At 52.8% G+C, this 19,961-nt stretch overlaps 1 protein-coding gene across 1 annotated transcript; it reads left to right on the top strand.

The window, feature by feature from the left end:
* The first annotated feature begins 1,650 nt into the window (after window positions 1-1,650).
* On the top strand, window positions 1,651-14,401 carry LOC144949552 (Y+L amino acid transporter 2-like). The gene is given in 10 exon segments (XM_078879481.1): window positions 1,651-1,739; window positions 1,741-2,209; window positions 4,993-5,118; window positions 5,528-5,672; window positions 7,175-7,298; window positions 7,832-7,935; window positions 10,070-10,166; window positions 10,993-11,142; window positions 11,733-11,916; window positions 12,819-14,401. Coding segments are annotated over 10 exon segments (1,566 nt in total). The 5' UTR covers window positions 1,651-1,667; the 3' UTR covers window positions 12,914-14,401.
* Window positions 14,402-19,961: the final 5,560 nt, after the last annotated feature.

Raw genomic sequence — 19,961 nt, 5'->3', positions numbered from 1 at the left:
TGCCATCACGCGCAAGAATAGAATAGAATCCGTCTCTCGGTGTAATTCCCTGCTTGGCAGAACCGCTGATGGAACAGCCAGAGGAGGGGAGGGGGGCGGGGGCGGTGGTGTTCATGCCCTTCAGGCGAAGCGCATTGATTGAGAATCCCAAACGGGTGAAGCAACTGCTGAGAGTTCAGGGTAGCCGTGTACCTGGGCTCTGAACATCTCAAATCTTACATTTTCTTGGGAAAATATTTTATTTTATCCTTAATGATGTTCATTGGTGCAATTGCACGTTTACAATGTATGTATTTAGCTTGTGTCTGCATACGCGGAGCCAGGCAGCAGCAGCTTCATCGCGTTGCAGGTCGCGGCATGGCCCCACGTCGCCGCCCGGCTTCCTTGTTGTGCGCGGTCTCACGGCGATGCTCGTCGCCATTTTGGTCGTGTGCCTGGCACCGCCGGGGCTCCAGGTACTGCGCGGCGAGCCCCACCTGCGCGGCGAGCCCCACCTGCGCGGCGAGCCCCACCTGCGCGGCGAGCCCCACCTGCGCGGCGAGCCCCACCTGCGCGGCGAGCCCCACCTGCGCGGCGAGCCCAACCTGCGAGCCCTGCTGCTGCTGCTGCACGCAGTGGGACCCGTGACCGGTTCGGAGCCTGCCGAGCAGGGCCCGGTCACGGTGCCGCAGATCCCACTTGGGCGGCGGGATCTGGTGACCAGGGTGGGGGGCGGGGGGACTTGTTACTTGGCTGACAGACAAACGCCTGTCTTCTCTGTGGCTTTTTGTAAAATTGCCCAGACGATCTTTGCCTTCGGTTGGGGAGCGGTGGCGACGAAGTTAGCGCGTGGCGCTACAAACACAGCCGGCCCAAGTTCGATTCCAGCTCACAGACAACGCCAGTGACTAATACCTTAACTGGTCCTGGACATGCCTTAGGTCGACTTAGCCTCAAATGAGTACCCAGTGTGTAAACATTGCTACTGGGGAGATAAATGCGGCTGGGCTTGATGCTGGCCACCGACTCCCTCGTGTGCCATGCTGGCTTTAATAGGAGTTCACTATCATAACTGCCAGCACTTTCTCCGATAGTATGTTAAGGCTATACAGGGGGTCTTTATCTTTGCGTGTGATAGTGATTGAGACACTGGGGTGCATCGCGTCGACAGCCGCTGCCATGCCTCGCCCGCACCTCTTGTGTTCGCAATCCAACAAAGATTCCCTCCGGCTTGAGAAAAGTGTGCTCGTTACAAGTGGTCGTTTTATTAATGATTGTTGTTGGGAGAGAGAGATTTGTTAGCGCGATTCGTTTCCAGCCTGCTTTATTTGTTCTGTTGCAATGGGTTCTCTCGTCATTTGCTGGTGCGAGCCCTCCAAGAGCGTCGCAAATACTGTGCGTACACACGTCGCCCAGAACTCTAGCACCACTCATTCACTGCATCCAAGCAGCATCTGCCTTCAGCAGCTCAAGGTTCTCACCTGACTCTCAGGTACTCACCTGCTGAGCTTGGCGTATGAGGGACTTTGAGCTCTGGCTCGGCAATTCTGAGGTCTCGATCGAACATTGCGTCCGATTCGCGAGATACGCGCGCGGTATAAAATGTGTTTATTATTCTTGTGACTCATTCTGGCTCGTAATGCGTGTGCACGCGTTTGTGTTTGTCCGCAGGAAGCGCCGCTGCAGCGATGGGGAAGGATAAAGGCCGCTACACCGTCACCCCCTCCTCGGAGCAGCACACCAACGGGGGGGGGGGGGGTCGCCGGCGAGGCGACGGGGCCCACGAACGGCGACGTCCCCGCCCAGGAGCCCCAGGACTCGATGCAGCTGAAGAAGGAGATCTCGCTCGTCAGCGGCGTGTGCCTCATCGTGGGGAACATGATCGGCTCGGGAATCTTCGTCTCGCCCAAGGGGGTCTTGATGTACAGCGCCTCCTACGGCCTGTCGCTCGTCGTCTGGGCACTGGGCGGCATCTTCTCCGTGTTCGGGGCCCTGTGCTACGCCGAGCTCGGCACCACCATCACCAAGTCGGGGGCCAGTTACGCCTACATCCTGGAGGCCTTCGGCAAGTTCCCGGCCTTCATCCGCCTGTGGACGTCCCTGCTGATCATTGAACCCACGAGCCAGGCCGTCATCGCCATCACGTTCGCCAACTACCTGGTGCAGCCGATCTTCTCCACTTGCGAGCCGCCATACGCCGCCTCCAGGCTCATCGCCGCCGCCTGCATCTGTGAGTCGGCGCGCCGTCCGATGCGCTGCTGACGCCGTTGGCCACGGTTGGCCCCCTGGGCGTACAGGGCGCTGTGTCGGCAAAAACAAATCATCGTCTCGATGTTGCGGCAGGGCCTGTTTTGGCTACGCATGTGGCTGCCTGTAATGCAGCACTGTGGAGGCAGCAGCGAGGGTTGGTGGATCGCACACAGACGACGTCGTTGTGAAACTCCCTCCCCACGGGCGTCGAGGTGCCGTACCCTCGCTCACCAGGAGAAGGCAGTACAGGGAAATGTGGACTCCACCTGGTCCATGTGTATGGGATAGAGTGTTGCCCCCTCACACGCGTGGGTTGTCTCCAGGTGCTGGGGTTTCATCCCAAATGTACACAAACCCATTAATTGACTGAAAAAAATCTCAATATATCGGGGACCGCAGAGCTCGGGCAATTGTTTGGCTCTTCCTCACCGCCTGGCCTCCTTCCCGCTTGTCTGTGGTTCCTCCGCACGGCACCGTGTGGGATGTACACTACCCTACTCATTAACCATTATTGGGTTCAGGAATCAAAAGGTCTTTAGATAAACACTTCAGGTGCAGAACATTGTAAAGGTGCTGAAGTGATTCAGCTTGACCTTTGCCCCCTTGCCTCTGCAGATTAACGCGGGAGCAGCTGAATAACCCGGCCATGGCTCTATGTGTTGGGAACGCAGAAATAGAGCAGGGAAAAGGTTCAGTTATAGCCCTCAGCCAATCCACTGCTGGATGATGTCCTCCTCATGCCCCACGTCGATCATGGGCATTGCTTGGTAGTACAAGAATGCGCTGAGTTGCGCTTGCAGTGTTCATAAAGAGTAGCCCCTCACCACGTCTACCCACTTCATCAACCAAAATCACTTCCTTACACCTGTCTTAAACACCTGTCTTAAACACCTGTCTTAAACACCTGTCTTAAACAGCTGTCTTAAACACCTGTCTTAAACACCTGTCTTAAACAGCTGTCTTAAACACCTGTCTTAAACACCTGTCTTAAACACCTGTCTTAAACACCTGTCTTAAACAGCTGTCTTAAACAGCTGTCTTAAACACCTGTCTTAAACACCTGTCTTAAACACCTGTCTTAAACAGTTGTCTTAAACACCTGTCTTAAACACCTGTCTTAAACACCTGTCTTAAACACCTGTCTTAAACACCTGTCTTAAACACCTGTCTTAAACAGCTGTCTTAAACAGCTGTCTGTAAAGAGCCTCAACGAGCACTCATCCGGATTATTCCAATTCATCGTTGTTGTTACCACCACCATCCCCACCACTACCACCACTACCACGGCCACTATCACATGCCTGTGATTGGAGGTATTCACGTTTTAAATTCGCACGATGGTCCCTAGTACAATCGTGCTTAACTACATTCATAATGACTAACTAACTCTTGCCATTTCGACGTAATCAATTTATGTATTTTTTTATTATAATGTAACAAACTAAAACACCAACAATCTCTTTCCATTACAAATTTCTCATCGTGCCCCATAACATTAATTCACTAAATTTACACTTCACGAGAATCACAGTAGCATTAAAATTCCAGCGTCATCACTAATACCCTGCACCTTACCGTAATTCAGGCGAGGTGATTTTCATACATCACCTTTTTGCACTGCCATAACCCTCCAACCACAACCAAACAACTCACGATGAATCTCGACCACCGCGCACGACTGTGCCGATGACATCACGGCACCCACTTCAGGACCGGGATAGCACGGCACTCGCAACCTGAGCTCCTGTTCACAACCCGATGTCGCTGGACGTCGTCTCCAGCGAAACGTCGTTGCCCGTTGTGAGATTCCTCCCTCTGGTGGTGTTTGTGAAGCAGTAAGACATTTGGCACGTTTGAATCACGGGTGGAGAAGAGGTCACGACACATTTTTACACGACCACCAAACCAAAAAGAAACCAATTATGAATCAGTTATGAATCACTTATGAGTCAGTTATGAGTCAGTTATGTCTTTGAAGTAATCTCGATTACTTTGGTAAATGTTGTTTCACCCATCGGATCATTTTACATGGTTCCAATGCAGCTACATATCATTAACATTCCTTTCCTTTGTTAATGCTACTCCCTGCACCCCCCCCCCCTTGGTGCTGCTGATCCTGCATAATGCATGGGCATAATATGACTTTGAAACCCCCCCGCCCACCTCCTACGCATTTTCCATGAATATGCAAAATTCCTCTTCATATGCACATTCTTTCTGTTAAGGCGCTCTTCCACCTCCAACCCAGCTTATATATAAGCTCCTAGCTTGGTAGTGTCTCATTCTTCACCTGAAGACGGCTGCTTGCGTTGTAGCCGAAACGTCGTGAGAATTATTTTATTTTATTATGTTTTATTTTTATTATTTTATTACTTCCCTTCAACATGACTTTACCGAAAGAACCAAGAAGATGATAACCTCAATATGTTCTATCCGTACAGGGCTGGAATGTCTCCCCCTTTACACGAGTGGGTTTTTTTTCCGGCGCTCCCATTCTTAAAATGTCTTAATATATAGAGGACCGCAGATCTTGGGCAATTGATGGTGCCGGCTCACCACCCACCGTGACTGCTGCTGCTTTCCTGCTCGTTCGCCTCCGAGTCGTTTTGTCTCTCCGAGAGGGAGCGCGGCGGGATGGCTGCGGAGTGACGTTACGAGAGTTGTAATTCCGGTCGTGATTGTCACGATGACTGCCGTGGGCAGTGAAGCGTTTGATGGTAGCGAGTGCATATCTCCCCCCCCCCCGCCCCTCCTGTGGTGCAGGCCTGCTGACGTTTGTGAACTGTGCGTACGTGAAGCATGGCATCCGCGTGCAGGACCTCTCCACCTACGCCAAGGTCATCGCGCTCATCGCCGTCATCATCGCCGGCATTGTCTTTCTCTGTAAAGGTACGAAGTCACACCACTCACGATTAGCGCGCTCGGCTACGTGCAGTGTGAACCAAGTTCAACATAAATCTTATGTGCTCTCAATCGTCGACAAGTCTCGGTGATGTGCGCTTTTCGCGGTCGATCGTAATACCACGGGCGGCATCTCGATGCGGGCATCTTCAGTGCAGATTCTAATGACGATCCCCACAGCAGTCGTGGTGAAAGCTTGAAAGACAAAACGCTCAACGCGCAGCCCAGCCAGGAAAGTTGCGCATGGATATTAAAGAGTCTTGTTCCCGTCTGGACCGTGTTCAGTTCCACGAGAGTTTTGCAAAACCGTGGCGACATCGCAAGGCCCCCCGCCGGACCCTGCGACCGCCGGTTGTGGTGACCGCTCCGTTGTCGTTGCTGCCGCCGCTGCATTCAGGAAAGACCGAAAACCTGGAGTCGTCATTCGAAGGCTCGAATTGGGACGTGGGGAACATGGCCCTGGCGCTCTACTCGGCGCTCTTCTCCTACTCGGGCTGGGACACGCTCAACTTCGTCACGGAGGAGATCAAAAACCCGGAGCGGTGAGGAGCCCTTGCTGGAGGCGCCGTCTGTCCCACGGAGCTTCCACCGAGATCGCGTTCAGCTGCTCGTGAAACGCGGTCGCCGGTGCAGATTATGGTGTCCGTGTTCTGTTTATTCTTGAGACGACTTGTGTCGAAGAGTCCGGCGTATGCGCGTAGAGTTGCTGAAGCTCGGCTTTGTTCGTACTTTTTCCCGCGTGCACCGCCAGCAGCACCACCCCTCCTTCTGGAACCTTCTCTCGGCCACTGCATTGTGAACCAAACTCACACCTCTTCTCCTTTAAATCCCCCAGCCAATCAAATGGCTGTTCCACCTGACCAATCAGGATCATCCCGGTACAGCGATCAGCGAATAGTTCTAAAATATAATTTAAAAATCTTAATTATGAATTTTTATAAAGCGTGGTCCATGCAAATTGCATCTCGCAATCGCTGAGGAGCCACAGACCGAGCTGGACGGCTGCCAGGCGATGAGCCGGTGCTACCAACGATTGTTTTGCAGTTCTTATATTGAGACAGAATCATGTAATATGATCGATAACGGATCGTCTTTTGACCTTCCATACAGCAGCGTGAGTGTGATTATAAGAGACGGCTCACGGGGTGTACAGCTGCCAGTTTGCTTTGCGTTGTTCATTCTGGGGGGGCGAGTCTCAAAGTGTGGTTTGTCTTCCTGACAAGCACCTGTGCCTTACACCTGCACGGGATGTGCCGTCTTGTATCACCGAATCGCATCCAAAGAAGGGTGACGTCGATCACAAGCCCCACGAGGAGTTTTCTCTGCACGCACTCTGCAGGAGAGACGAACCACTGAGGTCGCACGCCAGACGAAGCCGCTCCCCCGTGCGTCGCCGCCGCCGTAGCGCCGCTCGTTCGGACGGTCACGGATCGAATTCGGCAGCCGCCCCGAAGCTTAGCGCACGTGGATTAACCACGATAAGCGTACGCGCCATCTGCCTCATTCGCGGTGGATGTTAACGATCCCTTGACGTCATTCGCAAGAGAAGGCCATTGTGTGCCGGCGTCATGGTACAAAATTGCCAAATTCGAAAATGACACCGCAATTTACCCCATTGGGACTTTATGCACCGCAGCAATCGCCACCCCCTTCTGGCAGCGGACCAATGCCCCGGGGGCCACTCCAGCGAGTGAGAGTCACCCAGCCTCTCGAGTCCTCAGCTGGAAGTCCTCTGCTGGTTAAACAAAATTACCTGGAAACGTGCTCGTTGGCGTCACACCGATTGCATAACGGTGTCATCCATAGCGACGGCTTGGGGAGGCCTGCATGCAGCAGTGGATTGATCATGGCCGATGATGAATAGAATAGTTGTAAGGCTGTGGACGTAGTGCTGAATAACAAGAGGGTGGGGAGCAGAGAGCTGCCCCGTGGGAAGCCTCGGGTGATGTGGTGATGTGGTGATGTGGTGATCTGGTGATCTGGTGATGTGGTGATTTGGTGATCAGGTGATTGCTGAGCTGCCTCGCCGCACGCTCTGTTGCAGGAATCTCCCTCTCTCCATCGGCATCTCCATGCCCGTCGTCACCGTCATCTACATCCTCACGAACGTGGCCTACTACACCGTGCTGGACCAGACAGCCATCCTGAACAGCGATGCTGTAGCCGTGGTGAGTGTCCACTTTGTAAGATTACATTTTCAGATAAATTTTGATCATCAGGTCTCGAGGGATCTGATTCTGAATTGTTTTTAGACTGCATTGACACCCCGTTGTTGTCCACTATTTCACTCTGGATGATACGTTATCCCCCTATGTTATATTTGCTTCTGTCGGATGCCGCGTTTTCCTCCGGGGTCTCCTGGGACAGGTACACAATTGTGTGAACAGTCTGCGAATATACATAACAAACATATACACAACACTGTTTGATTATTTTAAATGAACGCACTTCTGAAACAGGCAAACAATTTTTGCATCCGCTGCCACCCCCCCCCCTCCCCTCTTCGATCAGGCTCAGTTGTTACAATCCAGATGTTGGGGGGTATTTATGAGTTCCCCCATTGTATTGTTTCCAGCCATAGCAAGTCCACGTGTGCTGTTGGTGCGCTCTGGTCGAGAGTCTCGTGCTTATTCCACGGCGCAGTCGACGATGGACACTGCTCTGCGAGTGACGCCCCCGTGCGGTGTGTGTGCCTCGCCAGACGTTCGCGGACCAGGTGTTCGGCATCTTCAATTGGACCATCCCACTGGCCGTGGCGCTCTCTTGCTTCGGGGGGCTCAACGCCTCGATCCTCGCCGCCTCCAGGTAGGGCACCGGTCGCACTGAGCAAGCGAAGCGACGCGGCCGGGATGTGGGGCACCTGCATCTCGGTGCGCGTCGTCGCGACGGAGCCACCGTGCATGTTTACGGCGAGCCCCCCAAGTCGGCGACGATGCCTCGCGTACTGTTGCCGGATCCTCTCGTCCTATTGACCACTCTCAATTGCAGAAATTACTTCGGCCGTCTGACTCCACTCATCTCCCCCCTCCTCCTCTCTCTCCTCGCCACCCGCATCCCTGCAGCTGCTGTACTCTCTTCCACGGGCGCTCTCTATAGAGGCGGAGATGTGAGAGGTGGAGATGTGAGGAGGGAGAGGTGGGGAGGAGGGAGATGTGGAGATGTGAGGAGGGAGAGGAGGGAGATGTGAGGAGTGGCGTGGCTCTGCCACGTATCCGACTCGCAGCTCGTGTCTCTGCATCAGAACACACATCCCAGTCAGAGAGTGATTGGCAGACGTGCGGGTGGGACTCGAGCGCTTAACGGTGCCTGCAGGGCAGGGGGTCGCCTCGAGCTGGACACGTTGACCCCTGTAGCTGGAGACGTTGACCCCTGTAGTTGGACACTTTGACCCCGTGTCCATGGGGAGGTGGACGCAGTGATGAGGCTCCTCTGCAGAGTGAAGCTCTCTACTGGTAGTGTCAATAGAGGACTCCGGCTCGACTCTTTCTGCCGGCACGATCCGATTCAGCTGAGCAGCTCTGCTACCACGACGACCACCGCCCAATTCCATTGGCAGCGGTGGCAGCTACAGGACATTACAGTTACAGAGTTACATAGATGCTCACAGAGTGACATAGATACACACAGAGTTACACAGATACCCACAGAGTTACACAGATACCCACAGAGTTACATAGAGACTCATAGACTTAGAATCAGTCACGGAGTTGATTGCTTCAGCCGGTAAGGCCCATCGAGCTAAGCAGCTCTCTTACAAAGACCACCACAGCCCACGACTGTCGGTGCTGATGGCAGTTGCAGGACATTGCAGGTTGGGAATGTGTAAACTAGCGAGAGCAAATCCCAAAATCCGCTCCTCTCCGTAAATCACTGCAGATATCCGTGAGGTCATCTCTAGGGAAGCACAGAACATTTACCGCCACTTCTGGTGACTCATCTGTGAATACGTGCGAGGAGGAAGCATTTTCCGCCACTTAGAGGCCGCTCCTGTTGTGTGTGAAAAGAAATGCAGATAATGGAAGAATCCATTAGTGCAAAGAAGTAATTTTAGCAAATCGGGGCCTGGGTTAGGCATGGGAATTGTGGGTAATTCACTTCCTCACAGCCGTCTGAGCGTGTCTGGCGCACGCAAGAGTCTCTTCTAGTTTGTATTTGCTGTGCTTCTTAACTTTTTATTTATTTAAACATATCGTGATCGTTTCCAAAAGAGGGTACAAGTTTGTCATCAGCCGGTGTGGATTTCACGTACTTGACTTTCCAGTGCACTAAGTTGAACACGACGTGTCGATGCTCTGTGAGCGTGTTCTCCATCGACAGGCAACTTAGATCTTCAATTGGCACCTTTATCAGATGGCAACTCTGCACTCCCTTGTTTTACAACTAAGTGCAAAGGCAGGAGACTGTACCTCGTTTTTGACACAGACGTCCCACAAGCGCTCCGTTTGTACCCATAATAGAGGTTTTTTGGGTTAAATCGCGTAAATATCATTTTGTCATTAAACCCACCCAACACGGCTATTTAGTAATGGTTGTCACGTAAACGAAACATGCCACTTAGGTGCACGGTCAGCACACTGGTGTGTTGGAGAGTAAACCCACAACATTTACAATTCGAGTACGACGTTTTGCCAGTAATTACAACCAGCCTCATGCGGTGACAGCCAGAAATCCTCCTGTTTAGGTGTTAACTAGAGGGATACATGTGATGTCATCACTGCGAGACGATCAGTTTGTCATTTCTGACTTCACGGTGGTCGAGGCGTATATTACTCTGATCCCAAAATTGTGACCATGGTATTTTTGTAATTGCCGCATTGGATGTGCATTTCTGTTTGTTTTCTACACCGCTGTTGACGCGGCCTTAGCACTATTGCGTCAGGAGTGTGATTGCGAACGCGGTCGACACTAAGAGGCGCTTGACGCGCTCGTGTTGCTGCAGGCTGTTCTTCGTGGGCTCGCGCGAAGGACACTTGCCGGACGCCATCTGCCTGATCCACATGGAGCGCTACACGCCCGTGCCCGCCCTGCTCTTCAACGTGAGACCGTCTGAGATACATTCCCACGGTTTTCATAGAGTGCACACGTACAGTGTTCATTTTCACTCACCTGGCATGAAATGCTATCTTAACATGCATAGTTCTAGAATGCCTCGGTATGTTTTTGTTTATAGGCCGAGTAGGCGCTGTTATTTGACTAGACGCTCTGCCGCCGGGCTACTCGGGCCAGGGCATCCGGCGAAGAGGCGGAGCGTGGGGGTCGGGCCTCTGCCTTGAATGATGAGACAAAGCCACCATAGCAGAACAATGCCACAGTGCGGAACACGAACCATAATGATCTAAGACAAGGGGACCGCTATGGATATGTTCAGGAAATGCTGGTGGTTTTTGCACAAGCACAAAGGCTGTGTGCTATTGGCAAATTACTCATTTGGGATCGTGCACAGCAGCGACATCGCTCCTTCTGAAAAAGAGTCTTGAGACTCAGCGAGGCTTTCCTGGGTGAACTGGCAGAATCATAATCACAATGGAATACATCACGTGTAGCTAATTTCAACTGTACGCTTATCCGCTGCATCCATTTGTTCAACGAGAGACAAAGCAAGCATCCATATCGACCTGCTCACAAACAGGAGGTGTTTTAGAAAAAAGTATGCATTTTTACCCATCCTATCCAGGTTTCAAAATAATGGCTATCTGAACAAACCGCGCCAATTTGAACAGGAATAGCGAAGCTGCCCCCACCCTGAACCACGTGTGTGCGCAGCCCCCGCGGTCGGCCTGGACAGCGCGACGTCTCGGACGCGGCCGCTCCGAGTCGAGCCTGACGGCACGCGTGGCTCTGCGTCCTTGTGTGTTGCTGCAGGGCATGATGTCTCTGATCTACCTGTGTGTGGAGGATATCTATCAGCTCATCAACTACTACAGCTTCAGCTACTGGTTCTTCGTGGGGCTCTCGATAGCCGGGCAGTTGTACCTGCGGTGGAAGGAGCCCAATCGACACCGGCCGCTGAAGGTACCCCCCACGCGGGAAACGCCGTGGCCTGCCGCTCCATTCACCAATGCTCCAGTCGGGCCCCGCTACAGGACAAGCACACGATGGCCAAACATCCAAATGCTGAAAATAATTGTCTGGAAATCACTCAATTGGGATTTCGCATAGCAGCAGTAACGTCACCCCCCTACTGCTAAAACTTTGCAGGAACCTCCTGAAAAATAGTCTTAAGACCCGGTGAGGCTTTCCCAGGTAAACAAGTGAAATTATACATACGAATAAGGTTTTTCAAATAAATTATTTGACTTGAATCCAGAGGGCAGTCGTACCGATGTAGAGAAAGAGCTTTATTAATAAAACACGCACGAATTAAGGTGTTAGTTTGAGTAATTTCTTAAATGCAGTAAAACACTGCTTACATAATACTGTGTGCACAGTGTGGAGAGATTACACTCTGTGTAGATGCGTCCCATCATTGACACTTTGGTTACTTTACACGGATATTTACACTGATTACGAATGACTGTTTGCCGGTGGAGATGTTAGTCATGTGACGGCTGCGTTGCCTAATCCGCGTGTGTGCTTGTGGTTGTTGTGGTTGTTGTTTGCAGCTGAGCATCATATTCCCCATCGTGTTCTGCTGCTGCACCGTGTTCCTCGTCGTGCTCCCGCTCTACAGCGACACCGTCAACTCCCTGGTGGGCATCGCGATCGCCCTCACCGGCGTGCCCGTCTACTTCGTCACGATCCACCTGTCAGAGGAGAAACGGCCCAAGATCCTCCGCAAGATCACCGGTAATCAAGAGTGGACGCACCGCACGAGTGCCCTCCTTTAACGAGCTAAATTGGCAGCAATAGCAACAACAACTGCAATCGTTCTTATAATGTTTAGTTGGAAATATTTGGATCGTTTGTGCAATTTGCATCGTTCGTGAAAATTGCATCTGGCGGTTGCTGAGGAATAAGACGAGGTTGGAAGGCAGCAGCCAGGTGGTGAGCAGGTACCACCAACAATTTCCCAAGCTTTGCAGTCCCCGATTAATTAAGATGTTTTCAGCCAATTAATAAACCATGAAATCGACGGTTATATCCACGGACCGATTGCCCGACAGCATAGTCCAAATCCCCTCATACATTGTGGAAATCGGTGAGTAATATGTTGGTGATGATGATGATTGAAATGCATTTCCATCTAGCTTGAGTGGCATGTCCCAGGTGCCCAGGCGGGGCTGGCGCACGTCGTCCCACTCGCCGTGACGCGAGCCCCGGACACGCGGTTTGTGTCTGGGTCCAAACATTGAGCAGCCGATCGAATTAACAATATTCATTGGCTGCAGGTGACTTCTCTATAGTATTTGACATGAACACTGCCCTATATAGGTAAACATAATAGCCGACGATTAGGGCAATGGCCCTCTCTCTGCAATGGATTTAAAGCAGAAAGAGGAGCATTGCCAGAAATATCGCCTATTCTATACCTTTCCTTGTCAGGCAGCGTCATCCACGAGTGTGTTGAAGTTGTTGTTAATGCTGCTTGTGCACCACGACCAACGTCGCAGGAGCAGCAGCATCGCCAGTTAACTTGCCCAGCGTGCGTAAGAATTGTTCCTGATTTGTAGACAGTAGAGAGGCTCAATGATGAGTTACGTAATCCGGTACGAAGAAGAGACTTACACCATGTTCTGTTTCGTCCGCAGATTTTATCATGAGATACACGCAGCTCATATGCAACTGTTGTCTCACGGAGCTTGACAAAGAGGCCGACAAGGAGTCTGAGCCCAAGTCGAGTTGAAGCTTCCCACGAGAGCGACCTCCGGACGCTCTGCCCTTCCTGCTCATCGGGCTCCCGGGAGAGGCCGTGCCAGCGGTGTGCACTGAGGATCCATTACAGCGCAGGCAGCCCCGGAGTTGAGGCACAATCGTCACATTGTGCGAATCCCGAAGCAGACTTTGACAGTCTCTAATAACTGAAATGATACCATCAGCTGTGGCTGTCACGATTACATTGTATTCTTGTTATATTTGAGACAGTTTCGTTGTTGATTTTTTTTATGGTAATTATTATTTTTATATTTGGGTGAAACTACTGAATTTGATTGCACATTACTATTTACTCTGCTGAATGGGTACTTTGCTAACATTATTTACGTTAATTGTCGGGTGGTTAGGGGGGTCTAATGCCTCGCGAGAACACTGGGCTCCTGCCGTCAAATATGGGGTTTGACCTCCAGGTCATTCCGGTCCTCAGGTCTACTGAGCAGTCTGGTAGGCAGCGACTGAAAGATCAACCCATCTTATTACACTTTTGCTATTTCTCTGAATCCACCTAATTCCAGCACTGAGGTTTACGGTGTGGGTGTGAGTGACACGTGACGAACACTTCCTGTAGAGAGTGCGCGCCCGAGTGTGGATTACAAGGCCTGCACAAGTGACACTTTAAGGGACATCGACACAGGGTGGTGTACTACTGGCTGCAGCGATTCCTCGTGAGAATGTCTCTGTCTCTCACTTGACGCTGGAATATATGCGTAGCGTGAGAGAATAAACAAACCTCACTGGACTTGAGATCGTAATGCGAGCACTACAGTTGGCCCTTTTAGCGTTGCCACACAAATCTAAATAATGGCGGCAACGAACCGCGGGGATCCTTTCCCGGTCAGAAACGCGACGTTTGCGTCATAACAGTTCCTGAACCCCTCCTGGAAGTGCCTTACAATCCAGACAAGATACAACACACTTCTGAATAGGTTCGTTTTTAAGCAATGTCCATTTGATATTTTCATAAACGATCTTTGTTGCTGGCATGAGACATTGGACTAGTAGCGACATGCCGTATGGCGAACGTGCAATGATAAACCCTGACCTTGATTGTGGCTGCGGTGGATTGTGATTGTTTGCGACCACGTTCCGTCAGTTGTATTAGTCTCCTCGCATTTCAACTCATTGTCCATTCAAATGAAAAATAGTTTTCATGTAAGCTTTACCTTTATACACCACAGTCTATTTCCACGGCTAGTTTTGAATGCATAGTTGTTTCACGCAATAATAAATTAATATATATGTGTGTGCTATTGAATATATGCATCGTATATAGGTATCGTGAAGGTAAATTAGCCCATGTGGCCATGTTCAATGTGGGCCGCCACCCCCGCTCCAGCCGGCAAAACTTTTTGCAAATGTTACGAAGCTGGTGTTGTTGTCTCAAATTGATTCGAACTTGGTTTTATTTTGCACTTTTTATTAATTTTCTTGACTTGTTAATAAAAGTACACAAACCCTTCTCTTGGGTGGGTTTTTGTTTTACATTACAGGAGTTTACACACACGTGCGTGTGGGGTGTGTACGTGTGTGTGGGGGGGGGGTGTACGTGCGTGTGGGGGTGTGTACGTGCGTGTGGGGTGTGTGTACGTGCGTGTGGCGTGTGTGTACGTGCGTGTGGGGGTGTGTACGTGCGTGTGGGGGTGTGTGTACGTGTGTGTGGGGTGTGTACGTGCGTGTGGGGTGTGTACGTGTGTGTGGGGGTGTGTATGTGCGTGTGGGGGTGTGTACGTGTGTGTGGGGTGTGTACGTGCGTGTGGGGGGGGATGTACGTGCGTGTGGGGGGGGGGTGTACGTGTGTGGGGGTGTGTACGTGCGTGTGGGGTGTGTACGTGCGTGTGGGGGTGTGTACGTGCGTGTGGGGGTGTGTACGTGCGTGTGGGGGTGTGTACGTGCGTGTGGGGGTGTGTACGTGTGTGTGGGGGTGTGTACGTGCGTGTGGGGGTGTGTACGTGTGCGTGTGGGGGTGTGTACGTGCGTGTGGGGGTGTGTACGTGCGTGTGGGGGTGTGTACGTGTGTGTGGGGGTGTGTACGTGCGTGTGGGGGTGTGTACGTGTGTGTGGGGGTGTGTATGTGCGTGTGGGGGGGGGGGGTGTACGTGCGTGTGGGGGGTGTACGTGCGTGTGGGGGTGTGTACGTGCGTGTGGGGGGTGTACGTGCGTGTGGGGGTGTGTACGTGCGTGTGAGGGTGTGTGTACGTGCGTGTGAGGTGTGTACGTGCGTGTGGGGGGGGGGTGTACGTGCGTGTGGGGTGTGTGTGTACGTGCGTGTGGGGGGGTGTACGTGCGTGTGGGGGGGTGTACGTGCGTGTGGGGTGTGTGTGTACGTGCGTGTGGGGGGGTGTACGTGCGTGTGGGGTGTGTACGTGCGTGTGGGGGGGTGTACGTGCGTGTGGGGGGGGGGTGTACGTGCGTGTGGGGTGTGTGTGTACGTGCGTGTGGGGGGGTGTACGTGCGTGTGGGGTGTGTACGTGCGTGTGGGGGGGTGTACGTGCGTGTGGGGTGTGTGTGTACGTGCGTGTGGGGGGGTGTACGTGCGTGTGGGGGTGTGTGTACGTGCGTGTGGGGTGTGTACGTGCGTGTGGGGGAGTGTACGTGCGTGTGGGGGGGGGGGGTGTACGTGCGTGTGGGGTGTGTGTGTACGTGCGTGTGGGGGGGTGTACGTGCGTGTGGGGTGTGCACGTGCGTGTGGGGGGGGGTGTACGTGCGTGTGGGGTGTGCACGTGCGTGTGGGGGGGGGTGTACGTGCGTGTGGGGTGTGTGTGTACGTGCGTGTGGGGGGGTGTACGTGCGTGTGGGGGTGTGTACGTGCGTGCATGTGGGGTGTGTACGTGCGTGTGGGGGGTGTGTGTACGTGTGTGTGGAAGGGGGGGTGTACGTGCGTGTGGGGTGTGTGTACGTGCGTGTGGGGGTGTGTGTACGTGCGTGTGGCGTGTGTGTACGTGCGTGTGGGGGTGTGTGTAGTGTGTACGTGCATGTGGGGTGTGTACGTGCGTGTGGGGGGTGTGTGTACGTGTGTGTGGGGGGGGGGGTGTACGTGCGTGTGGGGTGTGTGTACGTGCGTGTGGGGGTGTGTGTACGTGCGTGTGGCGTGTGTGTACGTGCGTGTGGGGGTGTGTGTAGTGTGTACGTGCGTGTGGGGGGGTGTACGTGTGTGGGGTGTGTGTACGTGCGTGTGGGGTGTGTAAGTGTGTGTGGGGGTGTGTACGTGTGTGGGGTGTGTGTACGTGCGTGTGGGGTGTGTACGTGTGTGGGGGGTGTGTACCTGCGTATGGGGTGTGCACGTGCGTGTGGGGGTGTGTACGTGCGTGTGGGGGTGTGTGTACGTGCGTGTGGGGTGTGTACGTGCGTGTGGGGTGTGTACGTGTGTGTGGGGGTGTGTACGTGCGTGTGGGGGTGTGTACGTGTGTGGGGGGGTGTGTACGTGCGTGTGGGGGTGTGTACGTGCGTGTGGGGTGTGCACGTGCGTGTGGGGGTGTGTACGTGTGTGTTGGGGGGGTGTGTACGTGCGTGTGGGGGGGGGTGTACGTGCGTGTGGGGGGGGGTGTACGTGCGTGTGGGGGGGGTGTAGTGGATAGCGCTACGCTGCGCGATGAACCCGGTGATCCGGGTTCAATTCCCGCTCACGGCCAACCCCAGTGATGATTATCTGAACCGGTCCTGGGCCTCCACTAGGTCGACTCAGCCTGAAACGAGTACCAGGTGCGGTGTGAAAGCATCGCCACTGGGGAGACAAAGGCGGTCGGGCGTGGTGCTGGCCACCCACCCCCTCGTGTACCGTTCTGGCCTTCAAAAGTGCTTGCGCTAACAGCACTTGCCCCTACAGTCTGTTAGGGCTATACGGGGGATCTTTGTCTTTTTTGCGTGTGTGTAAACACGCCCAAGTTGCAGCCTTAAAATCATCCTGTATCCAGACGTCACTCAACTCTGCACCTCGAGAGATGACCCCGACTGTCACCCGCACGGTCAGACTGGCTCGTGTCCACCGCCGGTCACCGGGGTTCCATTCAAGAGCCGTGGCAAGCCGCGGTACGGCAGCAGGCAGCCGCCAGCCTCCACCCCGGCCCTCTCAACTCCCTCGGTCGAACATGCGGAGTTGGGCGAACGGCCCCCGCCGGCGAATTCCCAGAGCACCGGAGCCCACCGAGTCTGTGGATCGGCGAGTTCGAGGCCGCGTGCAGTGAGAGGTTGAGAGCTCCGCTTGAGAACAGAAGACGCGCATTCAACATGTTACGCACAGTGCACCACTGTGATTGACAACTCGTAGTGATTCGTGTGTGAAGTATCTGCGGCACGTGATCTCGCCGTTGGAGGATGGTCACCAGCGCGTGTCATTTCAATGCATCTGCCGTGTTCAGTTCGAGAATGGCTGGCGGTCCCACCTCGGGAGCACACACCCAACCCTGCTGGGAAAATACGAATCGTGCGTTTCGCACAAAGACCAACTTGTGGGGCAGCATTGGAGCGGTGGGATTCCATGAGGCGTTTGTGCCGTTTAATCAACATATCAAAAGCTCACCCCCATTGTTATTTATGAGCCTGACATATCATCCGCTATGCCTCTAGCCTCACGGGCAGTGGCGGAGTCCACGTTTCAAACTTATCGGCATCGCATTCCGACTCTCCCGGGGCCAGGTAGTAAATGAGCGCATGCCTCTGAGAACAGCCACGCACGCATTGCCCATCACGGGACGTAAGAACGGCTCGAGATCACGTCGAGGCCTGCTGTTGGCCACGACGAGAGGGCTTCAGGAGAGAAGGAGAGAGTCGGCCTCGTGTTGCTGTCCCTCCCGTTGAAGGAGCGCAGACGACAATGGCTCACTGTTTCATGTCACCTTAACATGTTTCACGTCACCGTAGCATGTTTCTTGTCACCTTAGCATGTTTCTTGTCACCTTAACATGTTTCATGTCACCTTAGCATGTTTCATGTCACCTTAGCATGTTTCATGTTACCTTAACATGTTTCTTGTCACCTTAACATGTTTCATGTCACCTTAGCATGTTTCTTGTCACCTTAGCATGTTTCATGTTACCTTAACATGTTTCTTGTCACCTTAACATGTTTCATGTTACCTTAACATGTTTCTTGTCACCTTAACATGTTTCATGTTGCCTTAACATGTTTCACGTCACCGTAGCATGTTTCTTGTCACCTTAGCATGTTTCATGTCACCATAGCATGTTTCATGTCACCTTAGCATGTTTAATGTCACCTTAGCATGTTTCATGTTACCTTAACATGTTTCTTGTCACCTTAACATGTTTCATGTCACCTTAGCATGTTTCTTGTCACCTTAGCATGTTTCATGTGTGTGACACATACTTGCATGCCGATGACACTCTTCTTATCGAGATGGTGACTGCATTTACCAGTAACATTTTATTTTACTTTCAATTAAAAAAATGGGTTTATTTAGGAGTAATACTTTATGATTCGTGAATGGTTTGTCTGGTACTCATTAGCCACTGTGATGTCACGATTCATCCGTGTATTTAAAAACTGATTAGAAACATGTAATTTCCATCAGGCCCCAGACTCCAGCCCTTGTTTACTTTGTCTCTCTCTGGTCACGTGCCATGAGGAAGGGCCATTGCACAAACCGTCACCCATTATCTTATTTACGTTTCATGTCAAGATCACACAGTGACATTGGCGAATGTTTTGAGTTTTTTCTCGACCAAAGTGTTCCTCTGCTGCTCCACGTCAGGCGGGTTTCGTCGCTACTGGGATCTATGGATTCCGCGTGGTCGCTTCCCTGCACTCGCACCAGCAAATAGCAACATCGAGCATACCGGGTACTCTCTGTGTGATAGGGTGCCACTCGATGTGCTGCATCGGGAAAAGCGAACTTTCAGTTGATGTAAAAGTCAGCAGCTGAGAATCCCGCTCCGCTCTGTCCCTGGCCACATGCTGCTCGGGACCCCCCCCCCTCCTCCTCGTCTCCGCCTCTCCCGTGGCACTCAATGCGACACCGTTCTCAACTCCGTCGAGCACCCGGTACATTTAACACGGAGGCTTTCGCGACCAATATCATCCATAACACAGGATTTATGGATTAAATCGCTTAAATATATAAATGTGTCGTTAAACACACCACCACCCACAAATCTGGCTGCCGCCTGACGAAGCTAGTTGTAATTACTGGCGAAACGTCGTACTCAGATTGTAAATGTTGTGGCTTTGCTCTCCAACACACCGGTTAGGGCTGTACGAGTGACGAATTGGCCACGTTCTGTTTACGTGACAAACCTTCCTAGTTGGCTGTGTCGGGTGGTGGCGGGTTTAACGAAATAATTATATTTACGCAATATAACCCAAAAAAACCTGCACCCGGTAAATTGAGGGGTTCTCTCTAAGCTCGCAGCAGCTTAAGTTTAGCAGCAAACGAATAAAATCAAGAAGCGTGACCTTCACAATAACAAAACGTGAATGTTGAGTGGCACCCTAATCTGCAATAGTAGCTCTGAAGAAAGAGGCCACGCTGATGAAACTAAACATTTAGATTTCGGGGCTGTGGGAGGAGAGGAGCCGTGCGTGGACGTCTGCTGCGGCACAATGGGCGCGTTGTCCACGGCCCGGAGTCGGGAAGGGGGAGGGAGGGGAGCGATGGGGTCCAGGTGAGAAGACCCGAGGCTGATGGAGCAGAGCAGCTGAACGCGAGCACCGGGAGAGGACGTGCGCTCGCTCCGGGCCCAGGGGCATCTCTCCCTCCCTCCACCATGACGCGGACGCCGAGGTAGGGCGGTGAGGTGCGGCGGCGCCCCGGGCACTGCTCGGAGTCGCCGTGCGGTGCCGCGGCACCCAGGGGTCACTACGAGCGGTCAGCAGGAGGATGAGTTAGGAAGCCATCGTGCCAAGGGGCAAAGCCAAGCGTGATCTTTGGCCCTCCCTCTGCTGATGAGACCATGAATGTCGAAACTGGTCCAGAAGCTCATGGCTCGTGTCTGTGGAACCAACGATTCTGAAAATGATGCGTTCACAGAAGGGCATGTGGCTGATGTGGTGTGTAAAAAAGACTT

Source organism: Lampetra fluviatilis, chromosome 54 (assembly GCF_964198595.1).
Source record: "Lampetra fluviatilis chromosome 54, kcLamFluv1.1, whole genome shotgun sequence".
Taxonomy (NCBI): Eukaryota; Metazoa; Chordata; class Hyperoartia; order Petromyzontiformes; family Petromyzontidae; genus Lampetra; species Lampetra fluviatilis.
Note: the sequence above shows the minus strand (reverse complement) of the source record. Positions and strands in the feature narration are given on the sequence as shown.